The 21,885-nt window shown below is 42.3% G+C and overlaps 1 protein-coding gene across 1 annotated transcript in view; it reads left to right on the forward strand.

The window, feature by feature from the left end:
• The window catches only part of XRCC5 (X-ray repair cross complementing 5), an 85,957-nt gene extending 68,884 nt beyond the window's left edge, over nt 1-17,073 (forward strand). The window contains exons 17-21 of the mRNA XM_069574508.1: nt 1,960-2,069; nt 3,409-3,505; nt 5,344-5,411; nt 15,752-15,826; nt 16,836-17,073. Coding sequence (XP_069430609.1) covers nt 1,960-2,069; nt 3,409-3,505; nt 5,344-5,411; nt 15,752-15,826; nt 16,836-16,850 — 365 coding nt within the window. The 3' untranslated portion in view covers nt 16,851-17,073. The remainder of the gene's footprint in view (nt 1-1,959; nt 2,070-3,408; nt 3,506-5,343; nt 5,412-15,751; nt 15,827-16,835) is intronic.
• The last annotated feature ends 4,812 nt before the right edge of the window (nt 17,074-21,885 follow it).

A 21,885-nucleotide genomic window follows, 5' to 3' on the forward strand; every position in this document is an offset into this window, starting at 1 on the left:
ACCGAAGAGTTTTAAAAATTCAGATTAGTTGATATATTTCTGTAGCACTCAGCGCTCTTCATGTTGACCTCCTGTTACTATTCTTATGTATATGTGTTATATTCTGTGTTAGCGTGTAAACTCCCTAAGGACAGGATCTTATCTTCAACTTAATTGTGTCTCCTATAGAACATAATGTAGCATCTTATATGTCGCAGTTACACAGTAAATGTGTACTAGGCTGAATTAAAATAATCACTGTATCAAGCAGAGAAATATTATAGCTTTACATTATAACTTGCAGAGATTTCCTCATTCACATTTCAAAAGAAATGAGAAATGTGGTGTCTCTGGGATTATTGCCCTTGGCCTTTAAAAATTCTCATTTGTGCCCAGATAGGAAACGCCGAGTGAACTTGCTGTCAGACTGTCTGAGAAAGCAGGCTGCTTGAGTGGAAATATCAAACATTTCTCTTACTTTACCTTTCCAGGCTAAAAGAGGGAGATAGCTTCTGTTGGTTTCAGCTTCTTGTTGATAGTTTTCTGCTCTGCTTACTGATCAGGGTTGTATTCTTTAAAACTTTGTTTAAAAAGTCCTATCCAAACATTCCTTCTCTGCTTTGAATCATAGTTGGATGTTAATTCACTGCTATGGGATACATGGGTAAAGATTTCTGAAATTTCAGAAAAGTGTTTCTTTACTCCCTCAAGTTGGTTAAGTAGTTCGTTGTGATGGAGATCATAATCTCCTAGTTGGTAGAAGAGATGAAATGGTTACCAGGATGTTTTCACTTGCTGCAAAATTATTATATTAGGAAATACTTCACCCAGTTTTTCAATCCTGTCCACATGCTACAGGATCCTTAGCAAATACGTTGATGGCACCGCATTTCATGCGTTTCATAAGGGGTTGAGCAGTGCTCCAGTCACTGTGGTTCAGCTGGTGGCCTCTACACTTTATAGGGAACCCTTGAAAGTAGTTTTCATTAATACTGCAGGCACACATTCGTAACTGTGGGAAGGCTCACATGAGGCCACAACAATGGCAAATGTGCACTCTTAGAACATCTTGACCATTCAGCACAAATTGCTGAACAGCCAGCTAGCGAGCAGTTTCAGGGAACAAGTAAGAATGAGCCTTTAGGTCATGACTTGTGTTCATCTCCTTGGTCTGTTCTTCCGCACAGATCATAAGGGTCTGTTTTGACCCGCTTAAACACTTTAAGTTCCCTGATGACTTTATGTTTTGATTTCCTCTGCTTTTTAAAATGAAGAATGTTTTGCTTATGAGGCAGTCTCAAATTGCAGCTCACCTTGGAAACCGTAATGCTATTAATGCATTTCCTCTTTCTGTATCACTTATGATGTTGCTTGCTGACCATTATCATTTGTTAAGTATCCATGGCTTTGTAGAGTGCTGAGTACCTGAGAGATCTTGAGATTCAACTAAGGGCAGAAGATAAGTAGCAATGATTTTCCATTCTATAGGGATATTACTAAATTAAGTTGAAGGCTGGTCTTTTGCAATGTGACCTGTGATTGGAAGAGGGTGGAGTGTCCTTGGCTGATTATTTTTCTTTGTCTGACACCATTTGACATTTACCCTGAGTGGAATTAGGGGAGGAAACGGAAGATCTATTTTATATGATGTTATCAGGAAATGCAGTTTTGAAATACCCAAATGGTCCCTAAATTTGGGGAGGGGGGTAAATAAAAAGCAATAACAGCTTAATGTTTGAAATTCCAAAAGGAACATTATAATTCTAAGCACTTAAGAAATTTTATTTCTTGACAAATTCTGCATTTCATCTTTCCTTCCCATCCACCCCTGTAAAAGAAGAATGGCTTTTGTGCAAACAGACCACAAGGGAGGCTCTTGATCCATAAAAACGCACTACTTACAGGCACGCAGGAGCATCCATTCTCTCTAACAAGCATCACTCAGATTGAGGAAAATAAATTTACTGTCTTATGTTCTAGCTAGTCACCAGCTAATAAACCACATCGAGCAGTTTTTGGATACTAACGAAACACTGTATTTCATGAAGAGCATGGACTGCATCAAAGCCTTCAGGGAAGAAGCCATTCAGGTAACTCTATCCTGTGTCCTCTTCCTAAACAGTTGGCCACTATCACAGGGGAGAGACATACAGCACCCCACAGATAAGCCTGGGCTTTGAAAATAATCATCCTTACTGTGAAGAGCAACATATGCCAAGAGGAGTAGAAATGACTAGCTCATGTTACTATTGCTGTCATTTCGGAGGAAGACTAAAGATGGGTGGGTGACTGGGATGTTGTATCCCTCGAAGTTAGCTTTTCATTACACTATAGCCCTGGCTTTATGATTTCTACGTAGTGAGCCAACCAAATTTCTCTTCTATCGGATTCTATTTGGCTGACTATTTTAGGGAAATGGATGGAGAAAATACAGTTAGATAATTATTGAGAGGATTGAGTGAATGACCGAATTACTTCTTGGATTGTTTAGGTTGTTAGAAAGAGTAATAAGAAAGTAAAAATACTGTTAAAATTAAAATGGGATGAAAGATTCAGAAGTAGATAAATCAAATGCCCTACAGATAAATATCAGTTTTATCAAATGTCAAATTTTGGCCAAATAGAGTCAATATAAGACTAAGGGTGACTCAGTCAGGTGGAGAAAGATTTGCTTAGCTGAAAAGGTAGTGGCAATAGTTTTTTAGTGCACACATCCCCCACTGCCTGGATGGAGTGTCTGGTAACACTTCTGTGCACTGTGGCCACCACGTGTCCTTTAAACTGCCAGGTCATTGGATTGCAAAAAAGAGAAAAAGGTGGAAGAGGAGCCAAAGAGGCTTTAGAGACATATTAGTCAATCTTAATGACCTTTTTTAAACTAAAAATATAAAAAGAAAGTTGGGAATATGTGAATACTGACTGGTCATTACTCTTATTATTAATTTTTTGTGAATTTTTTAAGTCTGTATTTTAGATATTGCATATTTATAGATGAGCTAATATGGTTGAAATTTGCTTCAAAACAATCCAAGAGTCGTGGGAAAGAGTGAGGGTATAGATGTTACAAGGGTGATAGGTACATAGCATCCACTAAATGGCTCTGTTTTTGTTTGAATTTGTCTATATTAAAACCTAAAAGAACAAAGTACCAGGCCACGAGAAAAACCTGGGTAGCTATGGAAATTTCTGTGCCTTCAACAGATGGAAAGATTTACAACTCCCAACAAACGAAGCTGAAATTTACCAAAGAAGAACTTTTTATGTATTTTTAATAAATATGGTAGATTTGTGTGTGTGTGTGTGTGTGTGTATATATATATATATATATATATATATATATACATATATACATAAAACGCTTTGGGGGTGAATTATGTTTCTGTATGAGCTCTGACCTGCCACCTTCCCTACCCCCACACGCTCTCACAGTTTTCAGAAGAGCAGCGCTTTAACAATTTCCTGAAAGCCCTTCGAGAGAAAGTGGAAATTAAACAATTAAATCATTTCTGGGAAATTGTCGTTCATGGTAAGGTGTCATTTGTCTTTTTCTTCGAATAGTTATGCTATATTTTCCAAGTATAAGTTCTAAATATAAATTATATTGTGTAATGTGTTATGTGAGGACCTGATAATGTCCCGTGTGGATTTTTCCATGTGAATTTGGGAAATGCTCAGTATTTGGTGAACTGAAAATCTTGATTAATAAGCAGAAATACAAAGTGATAAATAATAAGTAAACATATAAGTCCCATCTTAAACTCTCTGTGTAGTGTGGCCCTTTCATGACTGTGCCCTTCTGTTTGATGACCGAAGAAGCTGTGTAGGCAGTCATTGGTCTCTGTCTCAGATTCTTCGATCTGTAAGTCCTGCTGGATGCATAGCATTTTCATTAATCTCCGCCACATTTTGCCGTCCTCCATTGCCCTCCTTTCATTGCCATGTTCTTGGGCATTTTATATTAGCCAACCAGCGTCTTCATGCACCAAAGCCACTCACTTATTTGCAGTGACCAATGCAAATTAAACATAGAAACAGGGCAACAAGCATTCTTTCACTTTTAGGCTTGTTGTTTGATTTCCATCATGCCCTTTGCCCATTTCCTTTAACCTGGCTTGATTTTCTTTTAGAACTGAAACACAAGATATTACCTGTTAAAAGTACATATTATGAAAACAATGATGTTACAAAGTACAAAACTTCTTACTTGAAGTAGAGCCCCCAAATTAGTTTCAACCTGTCCTTCTGTGCAAACTCTGAAAAAGGAGTCACATGCCTATCTCTCCAGCTTCTAAGAGGCAGTTTTTTGTCACACAGACAACCATTTCCCTGACAGTTAATTTTTCAGCCCTTTAACTTCTACACTGGGGAGCAAAAGCAATTAGAATAGGTGGTGAATTGGGCTTACTCAAATCACTTTTGTGTTTCTGCTGTCGACTCAGTAGATGAAAGAGATTGGTTTTGGTACCTATTGAATGCCTCCAGTATATTGCTTGCTGAAAAAAAAATTGCAGGACATACACAAGATACATATATATGTATATATATATATCCTGTTGAGAGAATACACATGACCTTGCGCCATTTCTAGGTACAAATGGATGTTAAATGCATGTGCTTTTCTGAGAGCGTTTTGTGCATCAATCATTTGAGACAGAAGAAAATCTTAAGAAGAAGAGAAAACTACAGGGTAGATTTTCCATCCTTGATTTGCTTTCACTGAGCTCAACTCAACACTCTGGGTAAATGTTAGGCAAAATCTTTGTAAGAGCATGTCTCCTTCTGACCTTAGCTTTCTGCCATTCCATCAATAGCTGGTCACACTGCTAGAAGTCAGAAAGTCTGCAGATTCCCGTATCTGGTACCTAATGGGTTTGGACCAAAGCATAGTTACTCAATTTGCATTTCTTTACTGAGCTCCTGCTATGAAATACACTGAGGGAAATATAAGGATGAATAAAATGTAATCCCTGCCCTAGAGAAAGTATAATCTGTTAGGAGGGATGAAATATTTACAGTCATACAGGATACAGTATGGTGAGAGCTATTTCAAAGGGATAAACAAAGTGATCTGAGAGTTCTAAGGGAGAGATTGAATCAAGAAAGACTTCACACAGCAGGTAGCATTTGTTATGTGGCTTTCATTTTCTATAAGCAAACATAGGAGAAAGGGTGATGGAAGATGGAAAAAATGATGTGAGTTCAGCACTTTTCATAAAGCTTTATATTTCCTATAAGGAAGAGCACGTTTATATTAATAATTCCAAAAATCTCCCATGCAAAGCTGGGAGGAGGTGTGGTGGAAAGGAAGGTGGGATTGGGCTTGAGTCTCTGTACTTGAATTTTCCTCTGTGAATTACTTTATAGATGGAGTTACTCTGATCACCAAAGATGAAGTCCCTGGAAGCTCTGTCACCACTGAGGAAGCCAAAAAGGTATTGTGGGGTAGCTCTCTGTCTTTAGATGAATTATTGCAGTGGAGATTATTTTCTTGGTGCTCATTCTTCCTTGAAGAAGTAAAATTCTAGGGGTAACTAGATTACTGTACCATTCTTTACTCAACCAACAGACAAATTGCTTCAGCTGCAGCATCCTCATAGGAGAAATTGTAATCTCACTCAGTTTGCCATAAGCTACGATAATGTTTCTAGAACTCACCTACAATTGCACTTCAGTACCTCTAGAGTTTGTGATCCATAGTAGACCCCGGTTATGGCTAGGAAATCCATCTAGCCCAGTGATCTCCACCCAGGTCACACATTAGTCACCAGGGAGTTGTTTTCAACAACAAAAAAAGAAATATATATATACACACACACAGACACACATACACACATATATATACACACACACACATACATTGATGACCCCTTACTTTCCCCTGAAATGGGTCTGAAATGCATTTGGAATGTGGTTTTGAGTTTTTAAAGCCCCTCAGGTAATTGTATGGTGCCACAAGGTATTATGTTAGAATACTAGCAACACTAGTATTCTAACATAAGGCACATCCAGGTCTTTATAGTAACACCCTGGATATGCAGGCCCCATGGACTTCATTTTGATGTAAATGGTCAACATACTTGGTGTCTTCCTGTGTGGAGGATGAGCATTACATCTGATTCAGTTGTGAGTCAAAAACATACAGCTGTTTAGCTCAGTTCTTCTTCATTATACTGCAGATTCGTGATGAAATTTCAATGAAATTAAATTGAGTAGCTCAGAAGTATATATTTCATAACATCCAGTGTTATTTACAGTCAGTGGTTGACCCAGCCTTGCTAGTACAACACATGTCAGCTGTCAGTTATGTACTAAGCCTCTGCTGTTTGCTGGGCACTGTACTGAACGATAAAACAGCACCCCCACCCTCCAGAGACTCAGTTGCTTACAGGATAGCAGAAGGAAGCAATAGAGACTCAGAAATTAACTGCCTGGCTAAGGGAGAGCTTGGTCAGGGACTATGAACAGGAATCTAAGGGAACAGCAGAAACAAGGCCAGAGATGTTCATCTATGGGCTAAACTCAGGCCAAAGTTTAACAATCTTGAATTTTCAGTTCAGAAAACTCATTTGGCAAAAACCATGCTATTGTTTGGCAAAGAAATTAGAATATACAAGACTTTTTATTAAGCACTCTGCCTGGCAAAAGCATTTTGTTAAAGAATAGATATGGCCCCTGCACTCAGGAAGTAAGATCTCAGAATTTAAAAAGCATTCTTCAAGATGCTGACTGTTGTCTCAGAGAAGGGTCTCTGATGTCTGTACCCACTGCTGCCACAGTCAAGACTGAGTACTGTGGGCTTCAGAGTGCCCTTTAACTGGTTCTATTTCTGTCTGTGATTTTATACAATGGCATGGTAATACTTCCCTCTTGAGCTAGGGTGTGTCATTCAGGGCTCTGCAGAGAGAACCAATACTGTGTGTGGGGGGAGGGTGTGGAGGGGGAATTGATTCATTTTAAGGAACTGGCTCACACATTTGTGGGGGGTGGCAAATGTGGAATTTATAGAGCAGGCCAGCAAGCTGGAAATTAAGGCAGGATTTCTGTATTACATTCCAGGGGCATAATTCCTTCAACTGATTGAATGAGGCTTACCAACATTTTTGAGGGTAACCTTCTTTACTTAAGTCAGCTGATTGTAAATGTTAGTGATTCATAAAATGCCTTCACAGCAACATCTAGTGTTTGCCATAACAGCTGGGCACCATAGCATAGTGAAACTGACACATAAAATCATGTAGTGAAGGCTTATCAATCAGTTTTTGATAAAAGGGTAAAATAAGGCAGATAGTTTCATTTTAATCATTATTGCATTCAAAAAAAAATCTGTCATCCAGTTGAGAGTTGAGTACGTTACAGTTTTGGGAGGAAGCGGAAAGCCCTGACCTGAAAAGGCAGTCTTTTACCCCAAGCAGTACCTCTTAACCGATGCTGTCAGAGTTGAGTGAGGCCAGAATACGAGAAAAGAAAGAAATCTAAGAAGGGATCATGTGCTTCCTGCAAGTGTCTGGGCCTTAGTCTTTGTTGCAAATGCATATCACCTTTGGAATTTAAGAGCACAGAGCATAACCATCAGGAATTTTAATATCTGGTAATGAAGCTGCAGAGAGGAATTTCAGTGAAGACTAGATACGGGTGGGTGTCCTTACATGATTCTAATATCAACAGAACTGATTTCAGTTGGTTGCAATTTAAGACAACTCCAAAAACATCACCATGTTTGAAGAGAGAGAAAACACGGTCAACATAGCAGAGTGAAGCTTGCTGTTGTGGCTGACTCTCGGCACACACTCTGTCGTGTCTAACCTGTAAGATTATGCTTTTGTGTCTGCTTCGGTATCACAGGAGCCCTTTTTTTTTTTTCCAGAATGAAAACTTAGTCCTCTATGTTAAAAAAAATCTTTTAATGGCACCTGTTGATTTTTGGAGAGAATTGTGGAAGGGAGAAGGTACATACGAATGATAATGGGTAGAATTAGTACACTTCTGGCTCAAGGAAGTTGATTCCTTGTGGTTTTAATAGGAGAGACATGCTTCAGCTTTTTCTCTTAGCCAAGTTATGAAAGTATAATCAGTTTTGACCACACAATAAAATACTCATTTACATTTTCTTCAAAGCAACTATTATGTTTGGTCACTTCCCAAAGAATCAATTACAGAAACTTGGCTGTATTCAGACATTGAAGAACAGTCTTCATAGTCCATTAAAATTCTTTCAAGATATTGACCATAAGTTATTTAAAGTTGGTATACTGTCACATTATTGCTGTTAAATGTTGATGATTTGAAAGGAAATATTATTCAGGGATGCCCGTTTTAAAGGAAAATCATGACTACACTTCCCCATCTTAAGGACAATTGTTTCTCTCTGATATATTCTAGAAATGTGTGGATTTTATAATTCTTTGAGAATATAGGTAAGTTATTCTTTCTGTAGAAATAGAAAGTTGTCTCATGACATAAGCTTAGACAGTCACTTTTTCTTTCAATAACTGATACCTCTGTTTCATTTTGAAGCCTAGATATAAATATAACCCCTGTTTTCCAGTCATGAATTCTTTCACTTTTTCTGTTTTCTGGTAGTTAGACATGCCATTAATGTTTGATGTTTGTATATATATTTTTCCTCCAGTTTTATTTTGTTTCTTTTTATTGAGTTCACATTGCTTTATACCATTAGTAAATTTCTGTGTACAACATTATATTTCAACTTCTGTGTACACTACCTACTCACCACCAAAAGTTTAGTTTTCATTCATCCCCATACAGTTGACCCTCTTTACCCATTTTACCCTCCCCTCATGCCTTTCCTTCTGGTAACTACTAGTCTTTTCTCTGTATCTATGGGTTTGTCTTTGTTTCATTTGATTTGTTCATTTGCTCTGGTTTTGTTTTATATTCCACATATGAGGCAAATCGTACAGTGTTTATCTTTCTTCATCTGACTTATTTCACTTAGCATAATCCTCCCAAGGACCATATTTCAAAAAGATACATGCACCTTGGTGTTCACCACAGCATTATTTATGATAACAAAGATCGGAAGAAGAAAACCCCACATGTCCGTTGATGATGAATGAGTAAAGGTGTGGTATACATACACAATGGAATACTGCTCAGCCATAGAAAGATGAAGTCTTGCCATTTGCGACGACATGGAGAGGCCTCTGTAGCTCCTGTGCTCCTTTTCTGTCATCTCATTCACAGGGCTAGGCTCTGTGGCGGGTAGGAGTTGTGCCTGTTTATCCTGCCACGTTCCAGGAGCATCACAATCCAGGACTAGGGAACCATGGGCCGTGAGAGACCTGCACTTGTAAAAGGTCAAGAAAGGCTGATGCTTCATTCAAAGTTTGTCATCTTTATAAAAAAAATTTTTTTAAATTTTTTTCCTACTAACCTGTGTTAGGGTTAGAACAGTGGTTCTCAGCCAGGAGTGATTTTATTCCCCAGGAGATATTGGCATTGTCCAGAGACATTCCAGGTGGTTACAGCAGGGGGCATGCGACTGACTCCTAGTAGGTAGAGCCCCTCCCAACAAAGAATGATGAGAAGCCCTGGGCTAAAAGGATTTAAACAAGTCAGATTCTTAACTAAGGCAGAGGATATTGGCTTAAGTTGTATAGAATTTTATTCAGCTGGAAGGAATCCTAATGATGATTTAGCTGAGTTTTTATTTTTAAAACTGAAAGCTTACAAGCAAGCCTGATGCAGAAAACATAGAAGCATGACACTTCTCCCTTGATGGAGAGTAGGAGTGGAAATTTGGGGTTACCCATGCCCTGAGGACTCGGAAGAGCCCTCAGGGAACAGAACCTGAAAAACACTGATCTGGTCCAAACTCCTTATTTTATATACACATGAAGAAACTTAGGGCTGAGACATAAAATGATGTGCTTACAATCTCGTAGTGTCACTGGCCAGAAATCCAGTGGTAGGACTGAGCCCCAGCCCTACATTCTTTTTATTCCAAATTAAGAGCTCAGAGAGGAAAGAGAATTTATTCCTGTGGCTTTGGAATATTGTTTCTCACAGGATTCCAAGGTTGAGATTTGCCTAAATAATCATTTGATACAAACTCTTACGGGGGAAAAGGCATCATTTTAGCACTTGTTTTCCTTATAGCCACCTAATCTAGCCTTCTTTATTGGTGTTGACATCTATTGATTTTTCCATCTTAGCATCATAGATGCTCAAAGCTTAGTGATCTGGTCATTTTCCAGAGGCAGTCTAGAGAGGTGAAGTTGACTTTCTCAGTGTCACAAGTTCATGGCCAGCAGAACTGGTTAGAGTCCAGACTCTGGACTCTTCATAGTCACCTCCGTGCGTTTTCATGCCGCCACCATAGAATGCCAGCAGCCACGTGTACCTAAAAGATTCTCACACTCCCTCTTCCAAAAAAGATCCCCAAAGCATTGTGAAAGATTATAAGATTAGAATTAGGAGTCATTTCTTGAGAACAGTTGTCTCTGACTGCTGGCCGCTGTTGGACCCCATGACATTTTCCTTTGTTCTTTTCTTCCTTTTCTGCCTTAAATCCCTCGTGAAGTTCTATATGTTAATACAAGAAAAGCAGTAATTAAAAGGTCACATTGTTACTTTATATTTGTTTAGAGCTTGATATTTTTAAGACACGATTTTAAATTTTTTATTGAGCTAGAACATAGAGTAAAAGCACAAATCTTAAATATGAACACTGCTAAATTCTTACATAGTCGTATATCTGGGTGCCCACCACCCAGATCAAAGTACAGAGCATTTCCAAAACCTCAGAAGGCTCCCTGATACCCTGCCCAGGAGTCTGACATCTGTCACTTGAGAGTAGTTTTGCCTAGCTCAACCTTCATATAATTGGAATCATGCCTTTTATGACTCATCCATGATGTTAAAATTGTTTGTTCTTTATTACAGCTATGTAGTGTTCTCTTTTGTGGTTATACCACAATTTTTCCATCCATTCTCCTAATGACAGACATTAGTTGTTTCTAAACACTGGCAACTGGGAATAAAAATGCTATGGGTATTCTTGCGACTGTCATTTGGTAAACATATATTGGGTGTATTCCTAAGAATTTAAACATAAAATCTACAATTCCACAAGGCATTTTTTGTATATTTTATTTCATCTGAGGAGCAGTGCAACCCCAAGAGATAAATGGGGTCAGTACCCTTTTTATTTCTGAGGAGAGCTAGTTATAGAAAGGTCAAGTGGCTTACCCAGGGTTACTGGGAATGGACAGTGCCTCAATTATACGGTTCTTTTCCCCCACACTGGTTTGCAGATTTCTCTCCTGAACTGTATTCCCTATAAAGCATGAAAATAGCATTAATGTAACCTAAGTGTGTGTCATTTTAAACAAAATACATGCCAACAGGTTTTCATTCTTCATGATGCTATTGTATATCTAGACCTTGGTGTTGGAATCAACCCAGTGGAAGCCATGTATTTTCAATTTGGGGATTGCTAAGGGCCTTAGGAAAAGCTGATTTTCAGTTTTTAGTCTTATGGAGGAACAGGACTGGAAGCTTCTGTAGAGAAGTGATTGATGCAGTTTCTCTGCTTGTGGCCAGGATTGTATTTCAGTGTACCTGAGAAGTAGTGGTTTATCCATCTCATAAAGATCTGCAAGTAAGAAGGTTCTTTCTTGGTAACCTCAAATACATGATGGTGGCTTGAGGATGGAGGACTGTCACACAACTGTTTTTTTTTCTATTTGTCCTCATTTTTCAACATATTGCAGAGAGAAAGAACATAAGAAACGTCAGCTGTTGACTCGTGCCCCTTTTGGCTGCATTTAGAGAATCTGTTGTTGCTTTTATTGAGAAAACAGGCCAGTCATTGAATTCTCTGCTTTATCTCTAGCTTCCCTGTCATGCACAGCCTGGAAATTACTTGTAGTTAAAAACTCTGACGGTGAGGAGTGATAAGTGTAAGAGATCAGCCTCGCCTGGGGCTGTGGGAAGGATAATGGATGGCAGCCTGCTCTTAGCTGTAAATTGCTTAAGCAGGAATGTAAAGCAGATCTGTCAGGAAATCAGCTCCAGATGTTTAGCACTTGACGGAAAGGAGAGTTTATTTGCCGCCGTTTCTTTCTTCCTGGAATTTGGCCTCATCTCAGAGACGTGCCGTTTATGTTTAATGGTATGTACTGTGGTCATATGGTGCAGACTCTCCTGTCTGAATTTATCCTGTAATTGCAGTGTGAAAGGGGCTTTGCAGGTGGGATGGGAATGGGAATTGGAGCTTTAAGAGACTGTGTGCCAAAAAGCATTAGGGATTTTCTAGATTCATCAATGGTTTAGTCACTAAGTCATGTCCGACTCCTGCGACTCCATGAACTGTAGCCTGCCAGGCTCCTCTGCCCATGGGATTCTCCAGGCAAGACTACTAGAGTGGGTTGCCATTTCCTTCTCCGAGATTCATCAGTGCGTACCTACTGTGGGTCAGGTTTCTAAGGGGGTATAGTGGACTACAAAACGATTAAGACCACAGAGTTTTGTTTGAAGGTACCAGTCACTTGTAGCCCCCAGAGGCTTCCGGTAAGACACAGCTCTACTTTTTTATTCTTTTCTCACCCAAAGGATACGTCTTTATCTTTTAGGCTGATGTTCTTGATGTAGGGAGAATCACCTGGGGGTTAATGATAGCAGGAGAGGAACAAAATAAAAATCGTTTTTAATATTGATGATAATTAGAATCATAAATAAAGATTAATTTGGGAATCCAGGAGCAGAGTCTGACCTTCAGATGTAAACCACATGCAGGTGCACGTGTGGATTGCTGGCTCATTTATCTCTATGTGGCTCTCAGGTGTCTTTATTAATAATCGACCCGAATGAATAAGTAGACTTGATGATATGAATCAGTTCTGTTCTGTTCCAGGCTGTGCATCAACTGCTAGCATCTCCTGTCTCCTAAACCACAGAAAGATTTCCAGCACTGACCACAGTCCAGTTCAGAGTCAGCAAAGGGCTGTAGAAAGATGTATACACATTCTTAGAGAAAGGTGAACTCCTTAATCTCTTAATCAGAATTGAAGTCAGTGATGGATGAGCTGGTTTTGACTGAGGGGGAAAACATCTGGGAGGGAGGATGAGTCAAAAACAGACTGTCATAGGCACATCCAGGTGCTAATGCGGCCTCGCCCAGCTCTGCACATGCAGCCTTCCTCTTGCCCTTCTTACCCACGTAAGTTTCAGCACATAAGGAATTAAAGGACACACAGTGCTTGCTTCCTGAGACTTGTTGTACACAGCCTTGTATTTGAACTGTAACTTTGGTCTGTGGTGTAAGGAGACATCAGTTCAGTTCAGTCGCTCAGTCGTGTCTGACTCTTTGCGACCCCATGAATCGCAGCATGCCAGGCCTCCCTGTCCGTCACCAACTCCCATAGTTTACCCAAACTCATGTCCATCGAGTTGGTGATGCCATCCGGTCATCTTATCCTCTGTCATCCCCTTTTCCTTCTACCCCCAATCCCTCCCAGCATCAGGGTCTTTTCCAGTGAGTCAACTCTTTGCATAGGTGGCCAAAGTACTGGAGTTTCAGCTTCAGCATCAGTCCTTCCAGTGAACACCCAGTTCTGATTTCCTTTAGGATGGACTGGTTGGATCTCCTTGCAGTCCAAGGGACTTGATCTCAAGAGTCTTCTCCAACACCACAGTTCAAAAGCATCAATTCTTCGGTGCTCAGCTTTCTTCACAGTCCAGTTTTCACATCCATACATGACCACTGGAGAAACCATAGCCTTGACTAGATGGACCTTTGTTGGCAAAGTAATGTCTTTGCTTTTGAATATGCTATCTAGGTTGGTCATAACTTTCCTTCCAAGGAGTAAGCGTATTTTAATTTCATGGCTGCAATCACCATCTGCAGTGATTTTGGAGCCCAGAAAAATAAAGTCAGCCACTGTTTCCACTGTTTCCCCATCTATTTGCCATGAAGTGATGGGACTAGATGCCATGATCTTTGTTTTCTGAATGTTGAGCTTTAAGCCAACTTTTTCACTCTCCTCTTTCACTTTCATCAAGACGCTTTTTAGTTCCTCTTCACTTTCTGCCATAATGGTGGTGTCATCTGCATATGTGAGGTTATTGATATTTCTCCTGGCAATCTTGATTCCAGCTTGTGCTTCTTCCAGCCCAGCGTTTCTCATGATGTACTCTGCATCAAGTTAAATAAGCAGGGTGACAATATAGAGCCTTGACATACTCCTTTTCCTATTTGGAACCAGTCTGTTGTTCCATGTCCAGTTCTAACTGTTGCTTCCTGACCTTTTAATCTATATATAATTCTTAGGTTTCAGAGGCCTTGATTGTGTCCATAGTACCATAAAAATTACAGAAAATACAGGGAAAGCAGTTCTTGTCCTGCTTTCATGTCAAGAAAGTGTACACATGAACACACCTTTCCTTCTTGGGTAGAGCTACCACAGAATCGAAGTGGGCTGGAAGGGCTTGTTTACTGCCCGCCAGCTCCATGCACACCAACCCTGAGGGATACTAACTGGGAGAGGCCTGCCACACTTCCATCTCCCCTTTTAAAAACCCTCCCTCCTGCAGGCTGATCTCTGCCACCATGCTAAGTACTTATCCTACGAGAAGATCAGCTCTGGTGTTAGGATGGACAAGAGATTGATAAAACCTAGGTCTTTGATACAGTTATCACACACCTTGAAGGACAAGAGTCCCCACTGCTGTCTTTGGAGGGCAGGAATGTGCAGATAGTCTTCATGGGCACTCACTCCCCTTTGAAAATCTGAGTTGTGTTCCTCGATCCTTGCAGACTTCAGTTCAGGGCCCTTTGCTTTTCTGCATATCTGCCTTGTAGAACAGAGAAGGCGATGGCACCCACTCCAGTACTCTTGCCTGGAAAAATCCCATGGACGGAGGAGCCTGGTAGGCTGCAGTCCATGGGGTTGCGAAGAGTTGGACACGACTGAGCAACATCCCTTTCACTTTTCACTTTCATGTATTGGAGAAGGAAATGGCAACCCACTCCAGCGTTCTTGCCTGGAGAATCCCAGGGACGGGGGAGCCTGGTGGGCTGCCGTCTATGGGGTCACACAGAGTCGGACACGACTGAAGTGACTTAGCAGCAGCAGCAGCCTTGTAGAAGTTCCAGGTCTAGAATACTGATGCTAAGCAGAAGCGTACACTGGAAGTTTTTCATCTACCTTCCTGTTTCCAAACAATTTCTAACACACATTTAAAGACTGCCAGGAAAAGAATTGAACCCACCCACCCATTTTTGTGTTTCACATCTCCTAGAAGTCCTTCCTTTTACCTCTTTTTTGTCCTCAGTGGAGTTGAGTAGATGCTTATAATCTTTAAGTCCAGACCCTTGACCCTCAGTGCTCCCTTCAAAAGAGACTGAGATTTATTGTATGCCAATTACACCTCAGTAAAGTTTACTTTTGTTAAAAAAAAAAAGAGACTAAGTCATACTGGTTTGAGGTGTTTGGTTCTTTTCTTAACCCTAATGAGCCCACATACCTGCTGTGAAAGCAAAAATGGGAATACCTGGTGTCCTCAGGGCCTGATACAGGCCCCTCCATATGCTCACTGCCTTGGTGAGCCACATCATCTCCTCCCTCTTCCCAGAACTTTCTCTGTGACTAGTTAGTGGACTGTTCAACCTCACATGGGTCCTCTCATCCAGAACCAAAGGAAGGGGCGTACATCAAGATGGTGCTTCTTTTGGGCCATTTGCATGTGTTTCTCCATCAAAGGAGGCAAAACTGTCCTTGTGATATTATCCCTGACTTTCTGTTCACAGTTTCTGGCCCCCAAAGAAAATGCAAATACAGACACAGCAGCCGCCTTTGAGGAGGGTGGGGACGTGGATGACTTGGTAAGTACTTCTAATACATACCAGGTGTTCTCATGCTTAAACTTGGCTGAGCTATAAATACAGCCACCATGCCTGCTTATCATGGACTTATTTGTGTTTTAGTTTCTAACATACCAGCAGCTCTCAACACTATTATTATTTGTCATCGTTATAAATGTAATCAGATAAGTAATTTCATAATAGACAGTCCTGTGCTCTTTGGTTCTTTAAATTTATTGTTCATGCAGTTTAATCCTCTCATTGAAGGACTGAAAAAGAGCTGGGAAGGCTATTCCTTTAGCAGCAAAATGTCATAATTTACTGAAATTGCTCTCCACCAAAATAAGCAGTACAGTGTGCAATCTGTGGGCTGACAAATAAAAGCAGCATTTAAAACGCCTCGTTCTTAAATGTTCTCAATGAACTTAATGTAAACAAAATAGACTGATCGGCGTTTGGGGATTTCTGGACCTTACCACACCATGTCTGGATGCCTGGAAGGCTGGGTAGAGTGTTGGCTTTTGTATCCATCTTTCGTGTGTGGGGACTTCCTGCCTTTAAGCCTCACGTGACAGCAGTCCAGTAAGAACTTGCAGCCTCTTTGTGGAGAAGTTCTTAGTATTGAAATAAAAAGACGTGCTTCAAATTTAGCTCCTGAAATCGTTTGTTGTTTGTCTGCTGTATAGTCCCGCAGTCGTGTGCGACTGTGTGCTACCTCATGAACTATAGCCCTCCAGGCTCCTCTGTCCATGGAGTTTCTCAGGCAGGAATTCTGGAGTGGATTGCCGTTTCCTTCTCCAAGGGATCTTCCCAACCCAGGGATCAAATACATGTCTCCTGCATTGGCAGGCAGGTTCTTTACCACTGAGCCAACAGGGAAACCCCCTAAAATAGTTAGTGGTGAGTAAGTGTGCAAGTCCGTGCGTGTCACCAGTGAGGGAAACCACTGTCACTTATGTTCCCCTCCCCCGAGAAGCAGTGCTCTGAAGTTGGTCTGCTCCCTTCCTAAATGTGTTGTTCCTGTTTACAGCTGGAGTTGATTTAGCTCGTGGATGTGTGGAGAATCTGAGCGCGGCTATCACTGTGATGCTGAGAGTTCTAGACAGAGCAGCCTGGAGGAGGTCACTCAAGCAGACCCAGAAGTTCTGGCGGTGGTCCCTGCAAGCTACACAGAAGTGAATCACCTGATTTCTTGCAGAATGAGTACAAACATTTGTAAGGGATAATGTAGACCCCATACGTGTTTATGAAGAGTCTTTATTTTCCGATTGGTGTATTATTTCTTTTTTGGTCTTACTGGTCTCAGTGTATTGCGCATGTGCCTTCCTGACCTGGTACACTGGTGCGGCTGCGGCCCTCGTGAAGGTGTCTCATCCAGAACGACTGGTGGGCTTCTCAGTCTTCCCCAGGAAGTCTCGTCCATGGTCTGATCCTCTAACAGCATCACAACTTACCCTGATCAAATGGTGGCACTAGTTTCTTACCAGCAGAAAGCTGTCTTTGGGCAGTCACAGCTAAGGGCTGGCCCATTCCTCTTTTTATTTAAGCCTTTGAGTCATCATGTTACTTTGGCCTGCAGCAGGGAAGGAAGGGGAGTACCCATTTTAAGCAGTTATGGTGATGTTCTCATGAAGGAAAGAGGCTATTTTGGCCCAGCCTCTGACATATCAGTGAACCTAAAAACAAAAGGAAACAAAAACACAGTAACTCAGAGATTCACCACCAGTAGTTAGGATTCTGTCATTTCATTTCACTCTACCTGCAGGTCTCACAGAAGCTTTGGTTGTGTTAAAACATTTCTTCCTTAATTTCCCAGTCTTTCCCAGCTCCACCCAAGTCTCCTTTTCCTGTCTTTCTGGATGATGTTTCCTTTCCTAAAATAAGAAAACAGCAAAGTCTTTTTTTTCTGTCCACATTCTTCCCTGAATTCTGACTCCTCCTTGCTGGGTGTCACAGACTCAGTGGTGCCCTGTCTCCCGTATCGCAGCAGTCCCATACATGGTCACTGATGCACTTCACTCCACGAACATTAATATTAAAGGTGTCAGGGGGTGTCAGGGATTCGTTCCTCCTGTGGGTTGCTGCTCATTACTAATTGCAAAAGAATTCTTCAGTGTTGTGCTGAGAGTTAAAGACCCTCTGTGCTTTGAATCTCCACAAGGAGAGAGGGGCGTGCTTTACTCTGGGCCTCTAGGACGTCGTATTCCGCTACACACACTTGACATACAAGTGCCCATTTAAAGCCACCGCAGTAAAGGAGGTCATATCTTACAGTCCAGTCAGGTAGTTGAGGCCCAGGGGAGGTTTGTGACTTGGATAAAACTGAGACATGTCACAGAATCAAGAGGGAAAACTTCGTTCTATGTTATTCTCATCAGATCCTCCGGCAGAATGAATCAGTTCAATGAGTACGGCCTCACAAAGCACCCTCATCTTTGACAGTTTGGGGAGCTTTTTCTCAGAAACATCAGTTCTTCTATCAAACCAGGAAGAGTTTGAACTGAGTTAGTCCTTTGTGATATGTTTTGATTTATTTTATACACAGTGGGGTTATCTGTGCTTCCCCTAATTCCGCTTGGACCTAAATTATCTGTATAACCGAAAGCGGCAGCAAGTTTAACAGACTGGGGAGAGACAAGGCTAAATCAGCTGTGAAAGTTCTGTCTCTGTCTCATGTAGGCAGCCTGCGCATGCTGTGTGGTCTTGCTCAGAACACGCTGCTGTGAGTAGAGACGTCCTGTCTCAGATGAACACACCCAGGTTATGTTTCCCTCAAATGAGATGTACAGAGCCGTGGAGCTCCTTGGTGCTGTGCCAGCCATGGCCCCAGAGAGCAGCTTGCAGGACGTCATCCTCAGGAGACCACAGGCTGGTCCTTGGAGGACCACCAGTCCCACAGATAGTAGGCTTGTGTGGGGACTGGAAGTCACCCTCGGGCCTGGCTCCTTTGGTCCTCTGTGTCACTAACATTCTCTGACTTACAGGGGAGGCAGAGAGAGGAGGGAACTCGACTCCGGTGCCTAATCAAATGGCTCCTTGAGGTTATGTAATACCACCCCACCCCACCAAGAACCGCTGTCTCAGATGTTGGAGGCTGGTCTTTTGCCAGTTAATTTTATGTATAAAGTTTAGGGTCTTAGAAAATTCCTCAGAAAGCCATGTTGGGAATGGGCAGTGTTTCACTTAGTGTTTCACTTAAGTTGGTTTTTGAAAGTAAGTGACCACACGTGTATTTCTGTTTCCAGCGTGCACAGTATTAATGCCTGGCTTTGCAGTTCATTTTGATTCAGACAACACTATAATGCGGTCCACCATCTCCCAAAAGCCTCACTTTGGATCGTTCTCCCAGGCGGTCTAGGCTCAGAGAACAAGCTGGTGGCTCAGCGAGAGTGGAGGCAATCAGGACACTGTGGGTGAGGACAGGCTCACCCAGATCCTGGATCTGTGCTCTCTCTCTGCTCCTCGCTCTATAATCTTCTCAAGATGCTGGTCATATTACCTGCCTCCCAGGCTTATTACGGCAAAGTGTGCTCATGAAAGTACTTTGTAAACTATAAAATGCTTTACATGAATAAAACGTTGTGGTATTACGAAAACTCCAAGTAGAAGGCATAGTCAGAACTTTTTAATAGGTCTGTCTTTATTTCCCTCTTGCAGACCCTTAAGCGTTCTAGTCTCTGTGTGATTGAGGCAGGGTGTTAGGACCCAGGGAAGGTTTTTAAGGTGATCATGCGCTCCAGTTTCCTTAGGAGTTGTCCTCCTGGCATAATTGTCTCCTCTCACTCTCAGAAGTGCTTTCCTAATGTGGCTTATAGATATGTGGTTCCACTGGGTTTTGGTCATACTAGTATCAAAACCTGGGCCCAAGGAATGGACATACCTTACCTTGCCACCCCCCACCCCACTGTAGCTAAATCAGAAACAGCTGGGTTGTAGTTCATGGCTTAGGTGTGTAGTCTGCCTCCTGTGTCCAGATCTGGCCACCGGAGAAGAGAGAAATGCACGTCAAGTTTAACATACTTACAACCTGTCAGGTTTTAGTGACCCCTAATAAAAAGGTCGAGTCACCTTCGTCCCTGCAGCTGGCAGGATGGCCTGGGAGAAGGCAGGACCCTCTCAAAGAGGGTACACAGCCGGCTTTGTAGGAGCCACTTGAATGAGGGAGCAAGTGCTGCCCAGGGCGGGGAGGAAGCACCCCAGGCACACCTCATCCCCAGCCTCACATTTGTGTTTCCCCAGGGCCACTACCTTTGCACTGCCACGTGGGGGGTAGGGGGGGGGCACTGACGGGGGTCTGGCAGACCTAGGAGGGGTCCTGAACTATTGTGCCTTAGCTTGGGTGAGCCTCTGTCTCTAAGACCCTCTTCCCATTTAGCATGCTGGGAATTGTGACCACCCTCATGGAGCGATTGTTAGGGTTAGTGAGCACACAGTGTGACAGCAGGGTGGGGAGGGGGCTGCAGAGGGAAGACGGTGTCGTGGGGGGAAGCTGGAGGAATGGCAGTGGTGGCGTAGGTTGTTCTGGCTGATTACCAGCCTCCTCTTGGATGAGCGTTCTGTTGTCAGTGGGAAAAGAGTTTTCGAGATGGAGGCAGGTGAAGAGAAAGAAGCGTGGTTGGGCAGCTGGCGGGGACGGAAGTCTTGGGAGCAGGGGCACAGGCGTCTCGGGGGCATGTCATTTGAAGTCCTGTCCTGTGCGGGGTGTGAATGAGTCTTCATCTCTCTACTCAGTGTCCAGTGACATTTCTGCTTCCCACTGATGTGTTTCAAGTTGGTTATTTTAGGGGATGTATATAACTGTGGTGAACTCTGACCTGCTTCAAGGAGGGCATGGGTGAGACAGGCTGCCTGCCGAGAGTCCAGTCATCTCTAGATTACATGGGTGCCTTACTGCTGAAACCTGAAATCAGTCACGTGGGTGAGAGCAAACACTACTCAGGTCACAGGCCCCCATGTCTCCACGCTTTGATTTTATGGCCAAAACCAAACATCTGTGTAATATCTCTTTCCAGAAGTAAATGAAAACAAACTCTATCCTTGAAAGTAGCAGCAGATAACAGTCTGACCAGGAAAACATAGAAGTAGCACTTGTGATACCTTTTGTCATTACTCATGATTTTAAAATTGCATTCCAAGCTATAGGGCATGAATTTGATAAAATGAGGGAACTTGAGGCAAGATCCAGCACACCATCGAAGATGCAGACACATACCACGTGGCCACATGGCTTCGTTGTTTATTTCACAGGATGCTGTGTCTGTCACTAGGGTTAAGACCATGCCCTGCTGAGAGGTCTCCAGTGATTTTGAAAACAAGATTCCATTCCCTATTGTGGTGGTCCGCCCACCTGGATTAGGAACGGTCCTGCCCAGGGAGGCTAAAGAAAGGGCATGGTGAGCCGTTGGCAAATCCAGCCTTACGTAAGGTGTCCATGGATTTTCTCTATCTTTGCCCTAGCGAGAATAAAAGGTTGAAAAATGTGTTCATTTCTTACCAGTTTGCCTTGACACAAGTTGGCAGAGGATAGGGGTAAAAGGAAGTTGCAAGCGTTTCCAAAGCCAGGTGGTATGACACCCTGGTCTCACCTGGCAATGTACGGCGGGAGTTGGCAGAATCCACAAGAAGCTGTGCAAGTCTGACCTGTCATTTCTGCAGCTTCAGCAGCACCCAAGTGACCTCTTTGTCAACACCGAGTTCCTGTGGACTGTGTCCGTGTTTGCTAGAGAAGGTGAACACAATAGAACGGACTCACCACTAAGAAAATGAGAGTCTGTCTTGGACCAGCGTGTCTTGGACCAGGCTTCCCTTATGGCTCAGCTGGTAAAGAATCCACCTGCAATGCAGGAGACCTAGCTTTGATCCCTGGGTTGGGAAGGTCCCCTGGAGAAGGGAAAGGCTATCCACTCCAGTATTCTGGCCTGGAGAATTCCATGGACTGTATAGTCCATGGGGTTGCAAAGAGTCAAACACGACTGAGTGACTTTCATTTCACTGGACCAGCATTTAACAGAGGCACAAGTCTTTCACAAAGTAACACAGAAATCCCAGTCCCCTCCTGACTTTTCTTAGTAAAAGGGGAA

Source organism: Ovis canadensis, chromosome 2 (genome assembly GCF_042477335.2).
Source record: "Ovis canadensis isolate MfBH-ARS-UI-01 breed Bighorn chromosome 2, ARS-UI_OviCan_v2, whole genome shotgun sequence".
NCBI lineage: Eukaryota > Metazoa > Chordata > Mammalia > Artiodactyla > Bovidae > Ovis > Ovis canadensis.